General features: G+C 43.2%; 1 protein-coding gene across 2 annotated transcripts in view; it reads left to right on the forward strand.

Moving 5' to 3' along the window:
- Positions 1 to 12,886: 12,886 nt before the first annotated feature.
- The window catches only part of RANBP3 (RAN binding protein 3), a 126,290-nt gene continuing 121,801 nt past the window's right edge, over positions 12,887 to 17,375 (forward strand). For both annotated transcript variants that reach the window (XM_075283490.1, XM_075283496.1), the window contains exon 1: positions 12,887 to 12,954. In XM_075283490.1, coding sequence (XP_075139591.1) covers positions 12,933 to 12,954 — 22 coding nt within the window. In that variant the 5' untranslated portion in view covers positions 12,887 to 12,932. The remainder of the gene's footprint in view (positions 12,955 to 17,375) is intronic.

Consider the following 17,375-nt stretch of genomic DNA (forward strand, 5'->3'; position numbering starts at 1 on the left):
CAGATTTTGCTAAAATAGATTGCAGGCACCATGTTCCTTTTGCAGAGCCCCCAAGGTGCCAAAACAGTGGAAACCCCCAAAATGTGACCCCATTTTGGAAACTAGACCCCTCAAGGAATTTATCAAGGGGTATAGTGAGCACTTTGACCCTACAGGAGTGTAACAGAATTGGCCCAACAAAAGGAAAAGTGACATTTTTTGCTATAAAATGTAGCTTTAACCCCAAATTATGCATTTCCACAAGGGGTTAAAAGAGAAAATGCACCCCACAAATTGTCAAGCATTTTCTCCCAAAAACAGGAATGCCCCACATGTGGATGTAAAGTGATCTATGGGCACGCTGTAAGGTCCAGAGCGGAAGGAGCGCTATTGGGATTTTGGAGGGCAAATTTAGCTTGAGTTTGTACAAGGCACCATGTTGCATTTGGAGAGCCCCTGAAGTGCCAGAACAGTAGAAACCCCCCCAAAATGACCCCATTTTGGAAACTAGACCCCTCAAGGAATTTATCAAGGGGTATAGTGAGCACTTGAACCCTACAGGTGCTTCACAGATTTTTTTACCATTGAGAAGTGAAAATGAAAAATTACTTTTTTTATAATAAAATGTCACTGTAGCCCCAAATTTTTCATCTTCACGAGGGGTTAAAGGAGAAATTGCACCCCACATTTTGTTACGCAATTTCTCCCGAACACGGCAATACCCCATATGTGCTGGTACCCTAATGTACGGGCACACGGTCGCTCTCAGAACGGATGGAGCGCTAATTGGATTTTGTAGGCCAGATTTTGCTAAAATAGATTGCAGGCACCATGTTCCTTTTGCAGAGCCCCCAAGGTGCCAAAACAGTGGAAACCCCCAAAATGTGACCCCATTTTGGAAACTAGACCCCTCAAGGAATTTATCAAGGGGTATAGTGAGCACTTTGACCCTACAGGAGTGTAACAGAATTGGCCCAACAAAAGGAAAAGTGACATTTTTTGCTATAAAATGTAGCTTTAACCCCAAATTATGCATTTCCACAAGGGGTTAAAAGAGAAAATGCACCCCACAAGTTGTCAAGCATTTTCTCCCAAAAACAGGAATGCCCCACATGTGGATGTAAAGTGATCTATGGGCACGCTGTAAGGTCCAGAGCGGAAGGAGCGCTATTGGGATTTTGGAGGGCAAATTTAGCTTGAGTTTGTACAAGGCACCATGTTGCATTTGGAGAGCCCCTGAAGTGCCAGAACAGTAGAAACCCCCCCAAAATGACCCCATTTTGGAAAGTAGACCCCTCAAGGAATTTATCAAGGGGTATAGTGAGCACTTGAACCCTACAGGTGCTTCACAGATTTTTTTACCATTGAGAAGTGAAAATGAAAAATTACTTTTTTTATAATAAAATGTCACTGTAGCCCCAAATTTTTCATCTTCACGAGGGGTTAAAGGAGAAATTGCACCCCACATTTTGTTACGCAATTTCTCCCGAACACGGCAATACCCCATATGTGCTGGTACCCTAATGTACGGGCACACGGTCGCTCTCAGAACGGATGGAGCGCTAATTGGATTTTGTAGGCCAGATTTTGCTAAAATAGATTGCAGGCACCATGTTCCTTTTGCAGAGCCCCCAAGGTGCCAAAACAGTGGAAACCCCCAAAATGTGACCCCATTTTGGAAACTAGACCCCTCAAGGAATTTATCAAGGGGTATAGTGAGCACTTTGACCCTACAGGAGTGTAACAGAATTGGCCCAACAAAAGGAAAAGTGACATTTTTTGCTATAAAATGTAGCTTTAACCCCAAATTATGCATTTCCACAAGGGGTTAAAAGAGAAAATGCACCCCACAAATTGTCAAGCATTTTCTCCCAAAAACAGGAATGCCCCACATGTGGATGTAAAGTGATCTATGGGCACGCTGTAAGGTCCAGAGCGGAAGGAGCGCTATTGGGATTTTGGAGGGCAAATTTAGCTTGAGTTTGTACAAGGCACCATGTTGCATTTGGAGAGCCCCTGAAGTGCCAGAACAGTAGAAACCCCCCCAAAATGACCCCATTTTGGAAAGTAGACCCCTCAAGGAATTTATCAAGGGGTATAGTGAGCACTTGAACCCTACAGGTGCTTCACAGATTTTTTTACCATTGAGAAGTGAAAATGAAAAATTACTTTTTTTATAATAAAATGTCACTGTAGCCCCAAATTTTTCATCTTCACGAGGGGTTAAAGGAGAAATTGCACCCCACATTTTGTTACGCAATTTCTCCCGAACACGGCAATACCCCATATGTGCTGGTACCCTAATGTACGGGCACACGGTCGCTCTCAGAACGGATGGAGCGCTAATTGGATTTTGTAGGCCAGATTTTGCTAAAATAGATTGCAGGCACCATGTTCCTTTTGCAGAGCCCCCAAGGTGCCAAAACAGTGGAAACCCCCAAAATGTGACCCCATTTTGGAAACTAGACCCCTCAAGGAATTTATCAAGGGGTATAGTGAGCACTTTGACCCTACAGTAGTGTAACAGAATTGGCCCAACAAAAGGAAAAGTGACATTTTTTGCTATAAAATGTAGCTTTAACCCCAAATTATGCATTTCCACAAGGGGTTAAAAGAGAAAATGCACCCCACAAATTGTCAAGCATTTTCTCCCAACTACAGAAATGCCCCACATGTGGACGTAAAGTGATGTATGGTCACACAGTGGGATAGAACAATAGTTGGAGGGTAGATTTGGCTGAAATTGGTTTTAGTTACCATGTCACATTTGTAGAGGCCTTGAAGTGCCAAAACAGTGGAAACCCCCAAAATGTGACCCCATTTTGGAAAGTAGACCCCTCAAGGAATTTATCAAGGGGTATAGTGAGCCCTTTGACCCTACAGGAGTGTAACAGAATTGGCCCAACAAAAGGAAAAGTGACATTTTTTTGCTATAAAATGTAGCTTTAACCCCAAATTATGCATTTCCACAAGGGGTTAAAAGAGAAAATGCACCCCACAAATTGTCAAGCATTTTCTCCCAACTACAGAAATGCCCCACATGTGGACGTAAAGTGATGTATGGTCACACAGTGGGATAGAACAATAGTTGGAGGGTAGATTTGGCTGAAATTGGTTTTAGTTACCATGTCACATTTGTAGAGGCCTTGAAGTGCCAAAACAGTGGAAACCCCCAAAATGTGACCCCATTTTGGAAACTAGACCCCTCAAGGAATTTATCAAGGGGTATAGTGAGCCCTTTGACCCTACAGGAGTGTAACAGAATTGGCCCAACAAAAGGAAAAGTGACATTTTTTTGCTATAAAATGTAGCTTTAACCCCAAATTATGCATTTCCACAAGGGGTTATAGAGAAAATGCACCCCACAAATTGTCAAGCATTTTCTCCCAACTACAGAAATGCCCCACATGTGGACGTAAAGTGATGTATGGTCACACAGTGGGATAGAACAATAGTTGGAGGGTAGATTTGGCCGAAATTGGTTTTAGTTACCATGTCACATTTGTAGAGGCCTTGAAGTGCCAAAACAGTGGAAACCCCCAAAATGTGACCCCATTTTGGAAACTAGACCCCTTGACTTCAGTGACGTTAGTGTTAAATTACACCTCTTAAAAAATTTACCAAGAAGTATAGCAAACATTTGGATGCAGCTTGTATGGCAATAATTTATTATCCAGAAATTACTGCATAACCGGATGAAAGTAATTGTGTGCAGAGTACGTGATGGTATAAGGAGGCGATATTCCATGGAAAATAAATTCTAAAATTAATATTCCATGGAAGTGTGGTACAATCTAAAGCACTCCTTCATGCACAGGCCAGGTTTATCAGGGCAGGTGTCACACTGATAAATGGTGTCTCTCCTTATTCCTCTTTTGTAACACACTCTGCATCTTTTCTGAGTTTTCCCTTTTTTAGCAGTTTGGGGGACTTCACCGGGACTTGATAATTGCCTCCTGAAACTCAAGGAAAGTTCCTGTGTGGCCTGCACATCGTGATAGCACGTAAGAGTTATACAATGCCATCTGAACCATGTGCACGACCAGCTTTTTGTACCACACTCTTGTTTTTCGCATGGCACTGTAGGGCTTTAGGACTTGATCAGATAGATCAACCCCTCCCATGTACTTATTGTATGCCAGGATGCAGTCTGGCTTGGAGACAGTGGTACTGGTGCCACGCAGAGGGACAGAGGTGCTGCCGCTGCCATTAGCTGTGGTCAGTACAAGGACATCCCTCTTGTCCCTATACTTGACCAGCAGCATATTCTCATTGCAGACGGCACTACTCTCACCCTTTCTGAGGCGCTGCTCAATATGTGCCCTAGGGAGGCCTCTTTGATTTCTGCGCACAGTCCCACAAGCTGCAGTTCCTCTAGAACTCAGGGACCTAAAGAGTGGGATGCTGGTGTAAAAGTTATCCACATAGAGGTGATAACCCTTGTCCAGCAGTGGGTGCATCAAATCCCACACAATTTTCCCACTAACTCCTAGGATTGGGGGGCAGTCTGGGGGCTCAATCCTTGTGTCCCTTCCTTCATACACCCTAAATTTATAAGTGTATCCTGAACTGCTCTCACATAGCTTATACATTTTAATGCCATACCGTGCCCGCTTACTGGGCAAGTATTGGCGGAATTTTAGCCTCCCTTTGAAACTGATCAGAGACTCATCAATTGCAATGTTCTGATCAGGGATGTAGGACTCTGCAAATTTGGAACTAAAGTGGTCAATGACTGGCCTAACTTTGTATAAGCGGTCAAAATTTGGGGCATCTTGGGGCGGGCACTGGGAATTATCATTATAATGAATGAACTTTAGGATACTTTCAAACCGCTTCCTGGACATAGCCATTCGATAGATTGGAGTGTTGTGCAAGACGTCTGTACTCCAATACTGACGAATTTTAGTTTTTTTCACTATGCCCATATGCAGAATAAGACCCCAGAAAATCTTCATTTCTGCTGCATTTACTGGGGTCCAGTTCTGTGGCCTGGCATAGGAAGAGGTGGCATTTTGTTCCAAAAATTGTTCAGCGTACAAATTCGTTTGGGCCACCATAAGATCTACAAACTCATCAGAGAAAAAGATTTTGAAAAAGTCATTTTCTCTGAAGCCCTCAGTCTCAATTTGTATTCCTGACCGGGCAACAAAGTCAGGAAGCTGAGGCTCATAATTTTCTGGGGGTGGGGTCCACATGGGCTCTACAGGTGGGGCAACTAACTCAGCAATTGTTCTGGGGCGCCTCCTTTGGGGTTGCTCATCACTGGAGAGGAGGAGGAGGAAGAAGAGGAAAAATAAAGGAATGGGGCATTTTCCTCTTCTCCCTCGCTGGCGGTATCAGTGTCAGAGGCCAGTATGGCGTACGCCTCTTCTACTGAAAACCTTCTTTGGGATGATTGGGACATTTTTGTGTGTGTGTGGTGTTTTACTTGAGTATATAAAACTTTATTTCTTGAAACTTTATTTCTTGAAACTTTATTTCTTTGAAACTTTATTTCTTTGAAACTTTTTCAGTGTGGGGTGTGTGTTGTGCTTTAACACGTGTATTTTATGTAAAAAAAAAAACAAAAAAAAAAAAACCTTCCCTTCTATCAAAAATGGAGCTATATATAGATTGAAAAAAAACTGAGCCAAAAATCACAAATGTGACCAATAACGTATATTTTATTACTGGTCAATTTGCGGTGGCGAGTTTTACAAAAAAAAAAGCTTGTGCACAAACAAAATTCTCTTTTCTACCTACTAGAAAAAAAAACTGCCCCCAAAATCACAAATGTGACCAGTAACGTATATTTTATTACTGGTCAATTTGCGGTGGCGAGTTTTACAAAAAAAAAAGCTTGTGCACAAACAAAATTCTCTTTTCTACCTACTAGAAAAAAAAAATGAGCCAAAAATCACAAATGTGACCAATAACGTATATTTTATTACTGGTCAATTTGCGGTGGCGAGTTTTACAAAAAAAAAAGCTTGTGCACAAACAAAATTCTCTTTTCTACCTACTAGAAAAAAAAACTGAGCCAAAAATCACAAATGTGACCAATAACGTATATTTTATTACTGGTCAATTTGCGGTGGCGAGTTTTACAAAAAAAAAAGCTTGTGCACAAACAAAATTCTCTTTTCTACCTACTAGAAAAAAAAACTGAGCCAAAAATCACAAATGTGACCAATAACGTATATTTTATTACTGGTCAATTTGCGGTGGCGAGTTTTACAAAAAAAAAAGCTTGTGCACAAACAAAATTCTCTTTTCTACCTACTAGAAAAAAAAACTGAGCCAAAAATCACAAATGTGACCAATAACGTATATTTTATTACTGGTCAATTTGCGGTGGCGAGTTTTACAAAAAAAAAAGCTTGTGCACAAACAAAAAAAAGAAAAGGAAAAAAAAATGCAAAAATGCAAAAAAACCTAACAAAAAAAAAAAAAAATTTTTGGAGAAATGCCAAAAAGGGCTTTCTCAAAAAGGGGAGGGAAGTGAGTCTCTTTTCTGCACAGAATGCAGAGTTTAGGACCCAGAAGCTGGAGGAGCCAGACAGTCTCAGATGCCTCGGTCAGGAAAGGGTGGAGAGGAGATGGGAGGGGGGACGGGAGACGGCAGAGGGGAGAGATGGGCAGTAGAGGGCTGGCTGGGAGAGGACCTAGGACGTCTGGCAGAATCTGATCGAGGTATGACGCAGCGGTAACGCAGCAATCTCACGCACAGGGCTCACAGGGCAGCACGGGTTCTGCTCTGCTCGCAATTCCCAGAGGGAGTGATGTAAGCAGAGCAGTGCCCGAAGTTTACACTGCCCTGCACGCCATTGATTGGTCAATCTGCCATGATGCTGGCAGATTGACCAATTAAAACATCTGGAGGGGGTCGCACCACTGTACGCCCCCCAAACACTCGACAGGGATTGGTGCAAGGTGTAGCTCCAATCACTGTCACTTTTGTACCGATCTGTCGGCACAGATCATTGGATCTGTGCCGGCAAGCTGCAATTGGACATTGCGAAGCAATCGTCCAATTGCAGCGATCCACGTGGCAGGGAGGGGGTTAAATCTTCCGATTCATGTAAAGAAAGTTGTCTGCTGTCATGGACAGCAGCAACCTTCTTACAGTTTCCGTGTCTTGAGACACGGAGGCTGTTTATAACCATGACGTATTATTACTTCATGGTGCGCGAAGTACCTCGCGTCCATGACGTAATAGTACGTCAAAGGTCGCTAAGGGGTTAAAGTTGAGAGTCGCATGGATTCCACTCAGTATCAGCAGATTCTTGAGAATAATGTTCAAGAATCAGTGACGAAGTTGAAGTTACGCCGGGGATGGATATTTCAGCAAGACAATGATCCAAAACACCGCTCCAAATCCTCAGGCATTCATGCAGAGGAACAAGTACAATGTTCTGGAATGGCCATCCCAGTCCCCAGACCTGAATATCATTGAACATCTGTGGGATGATTTGAAGCGGGCTGTCCATGCTCGGCGACCATCTAACTTAACTGAACTTGAATTGTTTGTCCAAAATACCTTTACCCAGGATCCAGGAACTGATTAAAAGCTACAGGAAGCGACTAGAGGCTGTTATCTTTGCAAAAGGAGGATCTACTAAATATTAATGTCACTTTTCTGTTGAGGTGCCCATACTTTTGCACCGGTCAAATTTTGGTTTAATGCATATTGCACATTTTCTGTTAGTACAATAAACCTCATTTCAATCCTGAAATATTACTGTGTCCATCAGTTATTAGATATATCAAACTGAAATGGCTGTTATAAACACCAAAATATTTAGAACTAAAAATGATTAAGATTAATAGGGGTGCCCAAACTTTTTCATAGGACTGTATATATATGTGTGTGTGTTTATATATGAATATAAATGTATGAATTTGTAGGTAACTTGCAGTTTTTGGAAATCGCGGCACTTATACCTACAGAAACACCGGCGGTGTCCCTATAGGTATAATGGAAGCAGAGAGTCCTCAAAGGAAACCTTTGTGGAGTTTCTGCAAAAAGTGCTGCAGGAAAAACTGATGTGTTGCCACCGGGGTTTTCCTGCAGAGCTTTTTTGCTGTGGGACGCTGTGTTAGGTCTTATCCTTGTAGTGTGATGTACAGTATATTGAGATGTTAAAGAGGAGCTCTCACCTCCTGGAACACTTGCGGTTTTATATACCGCTAGAAAGCCGACAGTGCGCTGAATTCAGTGCAGCTTTCCCGTTCTGTGCCCCCGGTGAAGAGCTATCGGTCCCGGTACCGCTAGCTCTTCACTGTCAGAAGAACGTCACAGAACGTGAAAGCTGCACTGAATTCAGCACACTGTCGGCTTTCTAGCAGTGTATTAAACCGCATGTGCCCCAAATGGTGAAAGGTCCTCTTTAAGGATTAGGCGCAACAGTGAGACGCAGTGTTTTTCATTGAGCTTTTGTCCCCAGCGCCCCGTTATCCTCCTGCCTGTGTCTGTTCAGTCTCATGGCCTTATTTCTGGAAATCCTGTATCTACTTGGTCTCAGCGGTCCGATGAGGTGCAGGACTCCCAGCAAGGAGGCGCCGGCACGAGACGAAATGGACACTGGCGGCGGACAATGGAGCAATGGGGACAGGTGAAGGCACTTTCTATTTATTTATTTTTTATTTTACACCTCCCGCCAGGCACATGGGTTGATCCAATTCCTGGACAAATCTTTAAAAGGATTTATCCATTGTTATAATATTGATGGTCTGTCCTTAGGATAGGCCATCAATATTACATCTGTGATGATACAACAGCCAGGACCTCTGCAGATCAGCTCTTCCAGGACAGTGTGGCTACAGGTAATGGTAACATTTCTAGGAGCTGCGCTGTTCACTTTCCATACAGAGTGTATCAGTAGGTTTAGGTAGTATGTTGTTGAACATTGTATGGCAGGTGAGCAGCATGGCTCCGGACATGTTATTACCTTTAGCCGCCCTGTCTCGGTATCGCTGGTCTGCAGGGGTCCTGATGGTGGGCCCCTAGAAACAATTCCACTGGTGGGCCCTAGCACCCCAGTCCGACCCTGGTCATACATGTGTCATAAACTGCAGTTTGGGCGCACAGCAGGGCGCAGAAGGGAAGGAGCGCTATGCGGCTTTTGGAGTACAGATTCAGATGTTTGGTATCTGGATGCCATGTCATGTTTGTAGAGCCTGTAAGGTACCAGAAAAGTGGATTGCATGGGGTACCAGGAGTGACCCCATTTTGAAAACTGCACCCCTCAAAGAATTTATCAGGGGGCATAGTGAGTATTACTATCCCAGACGTGACTGCACAGCGGATGGCGAAGAGGGTATATATAAGCAGTCATTGCAAACACCAAATTCCCTACTATGTCCCAGTATCTCCTATGTTTGGGGGAGTCACTCTGGTGTCTTTTCCCTCATAAGCTGTAAATCTGGGGAGTCCCCTGATATCCGCTCGCACAGTTTATATATTCCCTTCCTGCCGCAGCCAGTTGTGTTCTAATAATTTGGCGATTTTTGTCTTCACATTACTGGATGCTATATTTTCTTTATTTTTCTGGTGACGTGGCCATATAAGGGCTTGTTCTTTGCGGGATGAGATGCATTTCGTAATGACAGCGTTTTTGGGTGTCTACATCTTATTGAATACATTTTATTAACCCTTTTTAGCTGGATTAAAAAAAAAAATCAATCCTGGCATTGAATTTTACTTTTTTAATTTTACACCATGCAGCGTACAGTATAAGTAACATGTTACCTGTATTCTGCAGGTCGGTACGATTATGGAGATTCCTCATTTATATTATTTTTTTATGTGTTACTAGTTCTGCAGAGGAAAAACACATTTGGGGACATAAATCAATGTTTTTTACATCGCCATCTTCTAAGAGGCGTAACATTTTTATTTTTCGGTTGACAGTGTTGGTTGAGGGCTTTTTTTTTTGCGGGACAACCTGCGCTTTTTATTGGTACTGTTGTCGGGTGCATATGACTTTTTATAGCATATTTTGTATGGTGAGATGGCGAAAAATCATTACTTCTGGCGAGTTTTTTCCGGCGTTCGCCGTGTACATTAAATATTATTTCAGTTTTATTGTACAGATTGTTACGGACGCGGCGATACCAAATATGCATTGTTTTTATTACTTTTTAGTTCTTTTTTTATATAATACATTTTCTATAGAGAAAAAGGGATTTTTGGGCTTTATAACTTTATTAATTTTTTTCATACACTTCATTTTATTTTTTTTTCCATTTTTTTTTACTTTTTCATGTGTCCATTTAGGACACTTCAATCAGCAATACTTTGCTGATATAGAATGCAATGTGAGACACAGCATGAACGTGTCCCACATGGCTTTCCGTAGCAGGATGTCAGGCTGTGCAGACGCACAGCCTGACATCAGACGGTCCTGGCAGGATCACCAGGTATGTGGGGGCTCCGGTAGTCTGGGGTCACTGGCCAGACCCCAGACTACCTTTTACTGCTATCGGCACCCCCTGATCTTGCCGCGGGGGGAGCCGATCTGAGTAAATTGTCGGCGGATGCCTTTCGATCGCGCCGTGATGTTTCACGGCGCGATCACAAGGGTTAAAAGTCCAGTTGGACTCAGTTCCGACTGGACGTTATTGAGGAAGGGGTTAGGTGTTAGTAACACCTAACCCCTGTCCCCCCCGCACCCCTCCCCCCGCGAAGAAGGTACCTAAAGACCGGACGTATTTTGACAATAGTCCGGTCTTTAGGTACCTGGACCGCAGGCCGTAAATTTACGGCCAGCGGTCCTTGACCGGTTAAGGGCCTGTAACTTAATTTGGAAGGGCTCATGTTAAGGGCTACAAAAGTGAACTTTGGAAGGTCTTACCACATCACACACACACACACATCCACAATGACAGTTCAGGGTGGGTACTGTTGGATTTCCCATTGCCTATTCCATCTGTGGTTGTCATGGGCAACGTGATTTAAAGGGGTTCTTGTTATTGTTTCTTTAGCTTAAATTTGGGTTTGTGGCCATCCATTTGGGGAGTAAAGAAGGTTTCCAGGTATTTTCCCACTTTTATAGAGGTTTTTTTGAATGTGGAAAGTGTGTAGTTGTTAGGCTGTGATAGTGGGGTAATACAGGGACTTTGGTGTGTTAGATGCCCCCAGACATGCTTCCCCTGCTGTCCCAGGTGCATTGCAGAGGTGTTGGCATCATTTGATGAGGTGTCAAAGTGGACTTGGTGACCCTCCAGAGTAGAATGGTGGGATCTCCTGAAACGAAGCATTTTCTCCCATAGACTATAATGGGGTTCGATATTCGTTCAATCGGTGGAATATTGAGCAGCTATTCGAAACAAATAACGAACATCGAATATTTTACTGTTCGCTCATCTCTAAAATCACCCCCCCCCCTTTTCCTAGAACAGACATAAAAGTAATTAAATACTGTGAAACACATTCACATTAGGTATCCATGTGTCAGAAAACGCCCATTCTACAAGTCTTTAAAAAAGACACTATATGTATCCCTGTGCATGGAACTATAAAAAAGTTACGGTTGTCAGCATATAGCATCTTTTACCAAAAAATATTTTTTTCAGTTTTCGATTTTTGTTAAAGGGTTAAAATATAGATAAAACCATATAAATTTGGTATCCTAGGAATCGTACTGAAACATAGAATACAGGTGACACGTCATTTTGGCTTTAAAGGGATTCTACCACTAAAACACATTTTTTTCTAGTTAACACGTCGGAATAGCCTTTAGAAAGGCTATTCGTCTCCTACCTTTAGAAGTGCTGTCCGCCGCGCCGTTCGTTCAAAATACCGGTTTGTACCGGTATGCTAATGAGTTCTCTCGCAGCGATGGGGGCGTCCCCATCGCAGGAGCAGCGATGGGGGCGTCCCCATTGCAGCTCGAAAACCGACCGCAGCGCCGCCTCTATGGTCTTCTGTATCCTCCCCTTGCTTCTTCAGCGTCCTGTCGGAGGCCTGCGCAGTACGCTCTGTTCGGCGAAGATTGCCGAACATACTGCGCATGCGCGAAATTGCGGTCCCAGCCATAGTGCCGGCACCGCAATTTCGCGCATGCGCAGTACGTTCGGCAATCTTCGCCAAACAGAGCGTACTGCGCAGGCCTCCGACAGGACGCTGAAGAAGCAAGGGGAGGATACAGAAGACCATAGAGGCGGCGCTGCGATTGGTTTTCGAGCTGCAATGGGGACGCCCCCATCGCTGCTTCTGCGATGGGGACACCCCCATCGCTGCGAGAGATCTAATTAGCATACCGGTACAAACCAGTATTTTGAACGAACGGCGCGGCGGAGAGCACTTCTAAAGGTAGGAGACGAATAGCCTTTCTAAAGGCTATTCCGATGTGTTAACTAGAAAAAAATGTGTTTTAGTGGTAGAATCCCTTTAAGTGAATGCCATAAAAATGAAACATAAATGCACTTTATCTTCAAATCCACCCCATTCAGATTTTTTTTCCAGCTTCCTAGTACATTATACAGAATAATCAATAGTAGCATCATGAAGAAAATTTTGTTCATCAAACATTTTGAGCTCATATGACTCTGAGAGCAGAAAAATAAAAAAAAGTTATGGAGTTTGGAGGGGGCTGGTCAAAAACAAAAATCTAAAAATTGCTCCGGCGGGAAGGGGTTAAGGAGATTTTCATTGAACAGTTTACAGATTACCATCATTAGGACCCTTTGTTATCGGTTTACTATGCAACAAAATGCCACTTTGAAGAACAAGATTTATCTTCGCGCTTCCAACTTTATTAAATAACCGTAATATACAGCAACTCCTTATCACATGACCAGTGGAATTAGCCAGGCTAACGTTTCGAGCATGCGTAGGGAATGACGCCAGGTGCGAAGCAAAGTGAGGCGGTAGCTTTGCCTGCTTGGTCCTAGTTCCCGCCCAATACTCTCCTCCCCTGACTGTGAAAGCGGCCGCTGGGCATTGTGGGAGCGGCTCAGGCGGTAAAATGGAGGATTTAGCTAACGAAGGTAAGTAAATGTAATATTTAAGAAGCCGTCGGTGCTGTGTGATTTCTTATTGAAAGGTATTAAGCGTTCTGATGCTTGCGGCACCGATTCTTGCTCGTTTTCGTATGCTGGTAAATCCGGATTGAGGTTGGGGGCGCGGCTCAGGAGAGACCTTGCTTTGCTGCAGGCCTTTATTACCATGATCCTTCTGCTGGTTGTAATACAGCGTGCTGTGTCGTCCCGTGAAGTTCTGGTGTCTTGTCTATAGGTCCAGGTAGTGGAGTTCTTTAGAATTTTAGCTTTGTATAAAAGTTGACAATAAGGCTTGGGACTGAAGACGAGGCCCAAGATTCTTTAGGGAAGGCCTTACCGACCTGGAATTGGCATCTGATTTATTGAGCCTGACCACCTTTACTAGACCCGGGCGCGCTTCTTGTTTACAGATCTGTTCTATCCTACTCCTACAGCTTGGCTTCACAGAAACATACATTTCAGAATTCACTAATGTACTGAGGTTATTGACCCTTGCATTACATATGTAACACAATGTGTTCTGACTTTTGTCTGATTCACATGTTCTGTAATGGAGGATGCCATTTATGTTGTCAGCCACTAATGCTAAGCATAAGTAAGCTGTTGTGTACTTCAATCAGAATTCTAAGAGCAGTTCTTTATTTTGCTAATGTATGTAGTGCCAGCATATTCTGCAGCACTTTACAGATACTGTGTACATTGTCCCGTAAGGGGCTCGCAATCTAAATTCCCTACCTGCATGGCTTTCAGTTCAAGGTCACATATGATCTCGTTAACCCCAATAACTTCCGAACGAAGCATACGTATAAATGATATTGGTGCTGTTAGTTTCTAAAAGCACAACTCGGCGTCATCGGCACTAACTGCACAGATATCTTCAGCATGGAGCACATACCAGGAAAGCTGACAGTGAATTTAGCGCACTGTTGGCATTATACTGGTATATGAAACCGCACTTTCATGAGGGCAGGAAAGGTTCTCTTTAACTGATAGATGGAGGCTGAGCCTCCTCCATCTCTGTTGTCTGCATTCACCCCAATGTGTAAAAAAAAAAAAAATAAAATAAAATTTTTTCATCCTGGTTTTTTTTTTACAAATGGGAAAGTAAACAAACATGATATGAGGCGGTGCAGGTCATGTTGTTTATGGCGCAAACACCCTTTTGTGCCTATGGGGATGAACACAAAAGGGTGGGGTTTAATCTGTGTCCATTACGCCTGGGCCACATCTGCGTTTGAATAGAATAGAATGCCAGTCCACATGCCAGTCCCCCCCCCCCAAACGGACTACCGAACGCACTGGCAAGCGGTGTGCAGTCAAAGCACATGGACCCCATATACTATAATGGGGTCCGTGTGCTCTCTGCACGGAACATGCGGACAGAAAAGTACTTTGTGATCTACTTTCATGTCTGCATGTTTCGTGCGGGCAGCGCGTAAAGCACAAGGACCCTATTATAGTCTATGGGGTCCGAGTGCTTTCACTGTACACCGCTTGCCAGTGCCCCATGCGGACTCCCTGAATGGATTACCAAACGCAGATGTGAACCAGGCATTTGGCCCAATGCACATGACCGTGTGTGCAGCGGAATGCACTTAGATGATTGAATTGGATAGAATCTGCTCTATAATCGTATAAACTGTCTAACCTCTCAAAATGGCTTGTCCCAAGCGTGAAACCTTAATGGGACAGCGGTAAAACACAAGCGCTACCATTACGTTTACCTGAAAATTTTGCCAATATGGCAATGGCAACACTACCACAAATATCCTATCCTATTAATATTATAAATGTGAAAGTTTGGATGTTTGCGGGTTTGTGTGTTTGGATATTTGTTCCTCAATCACAGCCAAACGGATAAACGGATTTAGGTCAGATTTTACACATACCTAGATATTCACTAGGAAGGAGCAGTAGGGTACTTCTTAGGTCCCACACTCACCCGGTATCGCGACCGGCGAACGTTCTCTCTGCCTCCGCTGTAGGACCTGAGATGACGTCGTCACAGGTCTTTCAGCTGGGCTGCGATTGCATGCCTGCAGTCTGGGGGCAGGCCACAGGGGAAGCCGATGTTGGAGGTCCAGTGGGGAAAGGGGAGCCAGGTATTCAGTGGTGGGCCCGCAGGAAACTGGTAGGGGTGCAGCGGGGGGGGGGGGGGGGTGTGTGTGTGTGTGTTGGGGTGCTTTGCATATCTTCAACCAGCGGGGGCTATTGTCGTGGAGAAGTACATTTACGTACTGTCATTGATAGCCAAACGCTAAAGTCCTAAAGCAATAAATGGAGTCTGTACACTTGTCCAGTACTACCTGGGGACAGAGGACCCCCTTTATTGTTATCATTGGGAGACCTGTCTGTGAGGACAGTGGTTGCTTTGCTTTATCATAACTAGAACAGACCTGCCATGTCAAAAACATTAGAAAGACAATGGCGCTGCCAAATTTTATTTCTTTTTTTTTAATTTGTTGGTGCTGTGTGTGGAAACCACATCACACAAGATTGATTGCAAGCACAAATGTAGTTCATTTGCTCAGCAGAGATAGGTGTGTACATAGGTCAGGTAGGTAGGAGCTGCTGTATGAGGGATGATAGCAACGAACTGTAATGACTGTAGTGTGAACATGTTCCTACTATAGTTGTCAATTCTGTTCCAGAAAGAGACAATTATTTTCTATGGGTTTTGCTAGTTGGTAAAGGGATCCTGTCGCCAAGAAACTTGATATCACGATAGCCACACTGCATTGTACAGCGCATTATCCAATACCTGCACCATTTCTATGAGTCATTTGTAAATGCTGCTGTTATGATGGAAATTTTCAGTTTGAATTCATCTTTAGAGGGAATTAGGGTTTTCATTACCAGGATGAAAGTGCAGATAGTGGGCTTCCCTGTCCAGTTCTGTTTCTGATGTGGAAGGACTCTGAGAGTGTTCCATTGACTCGTATTCAGGCTGTAGGAACTGTGCACAATGAAAAGATCGCTTTAAGGAACGCATTGCGAAAATTAAACTTCTCGATTGTTTCTCATAAAGCTCCAGCTTAATCAGTTGAAAGCCTTCTCAGTATTTGTGCTGAGAGACTAATAGCAACTGTTTGTTTTGCTAAATAGGTACGTGGATTAGTCTTGACATGTTCAACTTATTTTCCCTGCCTGGGATGAACATCATTTCTTCCAGGGCGGCAAGTACCCCCAAGAATTTTGATATTCTATTTACAAGCAGCTTTGCCTATCATTTGAGGTCTGTATTAAGTAATGTTGCCTTGTAGCTTAAACATAGTTCTTTACTTCTTTAGATATAATAGAGATGTAGGCTGCTAGAGAATGAGCACTCCAGATGTAAGTGAATTGCATCAATTTGAGAATCTTGGTGATAGAATGTCCTGGAACTTTTCGAAATACATGATGGGGAACCAGTTTGGGCCTGGCTCCTGCTGTTAGGGATTAAGTTCAAGACATCAAGTTGTTGGATTAATGAGGGAGACATGTTTATTTTTTATTATAATCGGAAAAATATAAACATAAGCGGAGGGACTCTGTGTTTTTTATGTTTTTTTTTTTTTGTGCTAAAAATCCCCCTCAAAAACGTATTCAAATAGTTTTCTCTCTCCGTTATGGTAACTTTTATTACCGTTTTGTCAGCGGTGGGGCTAGAACCTGTGATGTGGGCGGGGTATTGGCATATTTTATTTTTTTGATTATTTTACTTTAATTATTGTTTTTGACTATTTGTAGGTTTTATTTACATTGTGTCCTCATAGACCTTTGGGGGCATCTTTTAGTTAGATGCGTCTGTTGTCCAAAAATAGTGTAAATACTGAATGTGTTCAGCTTGGATGATTTTACTTGATGGCGAACCTCAGTCAATGGAACTTTACTAAACGCTGTCCAGCCCCAAGAGGACAGATAAAGGGATTAAAAGTAGAAAAGGACATTTATTACATATGTTTACAATTGCTACTTTTAATCCCTTTATCTGTCCTCTAGGGGACAGCTTTTGCTATCAGCATAAAAACGTGTCAGTATGCAATCAGTATGTGCATCAGTCCGTTTTTAGTCTCAAACTGAATTCAAATGGACGGATGGCATACTGATGTGTGAACCAAGCATAAGCTTGGTATTCATTCTTATTCTAAAAGAGCTTCCCATGGTGTCAAGAAGGGGTTGTTTGGTGTGGTTAAGTCCTGGATGGAAGACCAGTTCAGTATAGAGAGGGCTGATAAGGTGCTAGTGAGATCCCCATGTTGGCAAATGATATGACTTCTGCCATCTAGCTGAAAGGCGATTCCAAATGGGAATAGCCATCTGTATTGTTGCTTTCTACATCTGTTAACAATGATTCTCCAAAAGAGTAAGGGTAAGTTCCCGCAGCGGAAAATCAAGAGCAATGCTTCATCTTCTGCCGCTGTTTTCTG

Source organism: Leptodactylus fuscus, chromosome 1, assembly GCF_031893055.1.
Source record: "Leptodactylus fuscus isolate aLepFus1 chromosome 1, aLepFus1.hap2, whole genome shotgun sequence".
NCBI lineage: Eukaryota > Metazoa > Chordata > Amphibia > Anura > Leptodactylidae > Leptodactylus > Leptodactylus fuscus.